Source organism: Rhinopithecus bieti, unplaced genomic scaffold, assembly GCF_001698545.2.
Source record: "Rhinopithecus bieti isolate Rb0 unplaced genomic scaffold, ASM169854v2 scaffold_28547, whole genome shotgun sequence".
Classification (NCBI taxonomy): domain Eukaryota; kingdom Metazoa; phylum Chordata; class Mammalia; order Primates; family Cercopithecidae; genus Rhinopithecus; species Rhinopithecus bieti.
Window position 1 is genome coordinate 1810614 of NW_016813480.1, and position 3237 is coordinate 1813850.

At 43.4% G+C, this 3237-nt stretch overlaps 1 protein-coding gene across 1 annotated transcript in view; it reads left to right on the plus strand.

The window, feature by feature from the left end:
• Positions 1-3237, plus strand: part of FLT3 (fms related receptor tyrosine kinase 3) — a 110581-nt gene that overhangs the window by 2552 nt on the left and 104792 nt on the right. The window contains exon 2 of the mRNA XM_017848523.1: positions 1-42. Within this exon, the coding sequence (XP_017704012.1) occupies positions 1-42 (42 nt within the window). The remainder of the gene's footprint in view (positions 43-3237) is intronic.

Below are 3237 nucleotides of genomic sequence, written 5' to 3' on the forward strand. Positions count from 1 at the left end.
TGCCGGCATTGGCGCGCGGCGGCGGCCGGCTGCCGCTGCTCGGTAAGGCCCCGCTAGCCCGCTCGCAGCCCCTCGCGGCCCCTCAGCCCCCACCCCGCACTGTGGACCCGGGCGCGCGCCTCCTCCGGCCCAGCCGCCTCGCTCCTCCCCGCGCTCGCTCCTTCCATTGCCTCCCGCGCCCCTCCCCTCTTTCGCGCCCTCCGGACTCGCCCACTACTTGCCTGCGGCCCCGGCTTTTCCCACCCCGCGTCCTCTTCCCTCTTCTCCGACGTCTCTCCTCTGGTCCGGTCCGCGGTCCCGAGTGGCGGCCCGGACTTTGCTGACGGCCTCCCCGAGGCGCTGCGCCGCGTCTGGGGCAGCTCGGCCCGCGCGCTCCGGTGCTGGGCCGTCCGTGGGAGTCTGCGGCCGCGAGCTCTGCGCCAGGTGGCCAGGGATCGCTCCTGGACCGACCCCTGGATACTGTAGACTCCTGGGTGTCGTCGTTAACTCTTCTTTTGAGGTTTTGATTTGTAGAGGGAACGCTGATGGAAAAATGCGTTCGGGTTCTCCCCTAGAGCGAGTCGTCCTCAATAACGATACACCCCAGCCCCGCCGAATTTTGGTTGGATCAGCGAATAGTTTACCTAGGAAATATTATGCAAACAGATTTATAGATTAAAATACTAGCTGTCTCTTTCTTCTACGCTCTTCTTATCCTGGCATTAAACCCCAGTGGGGTTTTCAAGGACTCTGAGGACTGTCCCCAAAGAATCTGCTGGGTAGCAAGCATAGTTATTGAAAAAAAAAAAAAGCTTCCGATCGGTTCGTGTCAGCTTTCTATTTGGAAAGATGAGAGGACTGAATCGAATTTGGGTTGAAGGCGACAGAGTTCTGGGAGCCCGGGAGCTCCGGTCCCTGTCCTAGGTCTGCAACCTTGGGACTGACACTCACCTCCCCCGGCCTCCGCGTCCTCGTCTGTGCAGTGAGGGAGTCCGTGCGTGTCCCCTTCAGCTCTGAAATGCTAAGACTGTGGTAAATAGAGAAAATACTTGCAATATAGAAGTGCAGGAATTATATCCAATAGCTTTTGTTACAAATAATTATGAACTATAAAAAGTAAAAAATGTAAATCAAGTGGAAAACAAACATTTAAAATTTTAGTTCTTAAACATTTTAGTTTAGTTCTTAAACATTTATCTTTACTAGTTAGTAAATCTGTAATTTCAAATGAATAGTGCAATGTGTTTTTCAGATTCCATTAATGCAAAATGTTAGCTTTCTATTATGTATGATATTAAGTAGTAAGTGCATTTTTCAGAAGCATAATGGGCTTTCTAAAGGTATAAGCATCAATACTTGCAACTATATTTAAGCTGCATTGAATTCTTTTATATTTAGGAAAGAATTCAAAAATTTCTATATCTCTCCAGATATTTCTAAATGAAGTATAATTGGCACACAGTAAATATGCACAAATATTAAGAGTACAGTTTCATTAGTTTTCATATATGTGTGTGCCCAAATAACCACGATCAGACTGAGATATAAAGCAATTCCAGCTCCAACCTCTCTGTCAGTGCTCCCTCCCCAGGTAGCCACTATTCTGACTTCTGATGCCATAGGTTACTTTTGGCTGTGTTTGAACTTCATGTGAAGCAAACCATCATCGTGTGCTCTTTTATGTCCAGTTTCTTTTACTCAACATTATAATAATAAGATTCAACCTTGTTCTCTGTAGCAATTTTTTTTTTTTTTAAATTGCCGGTACCATTCCATGGTATGAATAGATGTTATAATTTATTTTATCCATTCTGTTCTTGAAGCACATGGAAGTTGTTCCAATTTTGTGTAATTATCCATAGCACTGCTGTGAACATTGTTTTATGTATGGTGGACATAAACACCATATATAAAGGATTATGCCCACACATAGAATTCCTGGATCATAGGGAAGGGATATGTTCAGTTTTGATAGATACTGTCAAACAGTTTTCCACAGTGGTTATACCAATTTCCACTCCCACTAGAGTGTATGGCAGTTCCAGTTCCTCACATCTTTGTCAACACTTGGTATTATGGATTTTCTTGAATAAAGAAAGATAAAGTGAGAAGCTTAAACATGAGAACTTTAAAATGGTTAATAGCCTTTAAAATGGTTACTAGCCTTAAAGTCCTTGAATTAGAACATGAGATCCCAATTTCCCTTATACTGTAAACACTACTTTTTTTTTTTTTTGAGACTGAGTCTTGCTCTGTCGTGGCGTGATCGCAGCTCACTGCAACCTCTACCCCCCAGGTTCAAGCAATTCTCTTGCCTCAGCCTCCTGAGCAGCTGGGATTACAGGTGCGTGCCACCATACCCAGCTAATTTTTATATTTTTAGTAGAGACGAGGTTTCACCATGTTGGCCAGGCTGGTCTTGAACTGACCTCAAGTGATCCACCTGCCTCAGCCTCCCAAAGTTCTGGGATTACAGGCGTGAGCCACCATGCCTGGCCATGCCCGGCCTTTTATTCATCATTTATGAATAATGAAGAAGCTTTCCAAGTGGCATTAAAGGAGAGGAACATGTTCCCAATGGGCTTTTCTGCATTGTGTGCTGATATTGGACAGAGAGAAGTATTTCAATATTTTAAGAGCTGTGATACTACCTTTTTCATTAGTGTTAAAAAAAAATTTGTATTCAAAGCCTTGAACTGCACATTTGAGTTGCCATCCTTTTCCCTTGTTGCTTATCTTCCTTTATTTGCCTTCTTGGAAACTCCAGCCCAAGGGGGAATGATTCAGGAGAAAGTGGAGGGAAGGGACACTCAGCAAAGCTTGGTTTGGATTGAATGTGAGCCCAGACCTGCTGACCTGACATTAAGGTCCCCTCTGACTCTGATAGTCTAGCTCTATTTTTTGCCATTATATAGGTGTAGATTGGATATTCATTTCTTTTTAGGTACCTCACGTCTATCTATAGTAAATTATCCTCTTAGGTTTAATTGTGAACTGCTTGCCTTACATTAAAAATGGGTTAACTTTTATAACTAAAAGGCACTTTCAGTAACTCTTAGCTGTTGGTAAAGATTTGTTATTGGATTCTCCTGTTGTTTAAATTGAAAAACAGTCAGGCAATGAAATATTAAATGTGAAGGAGGAAGACTTACTTATGTTCCAAGGGAAGACTTCAGATAAGAAAATGAAGAGAAAACATGCATTAGGAAGAAAAAATCTGTTTTATTTAAGAAACTTTAATTTAATACCTATTTTTTC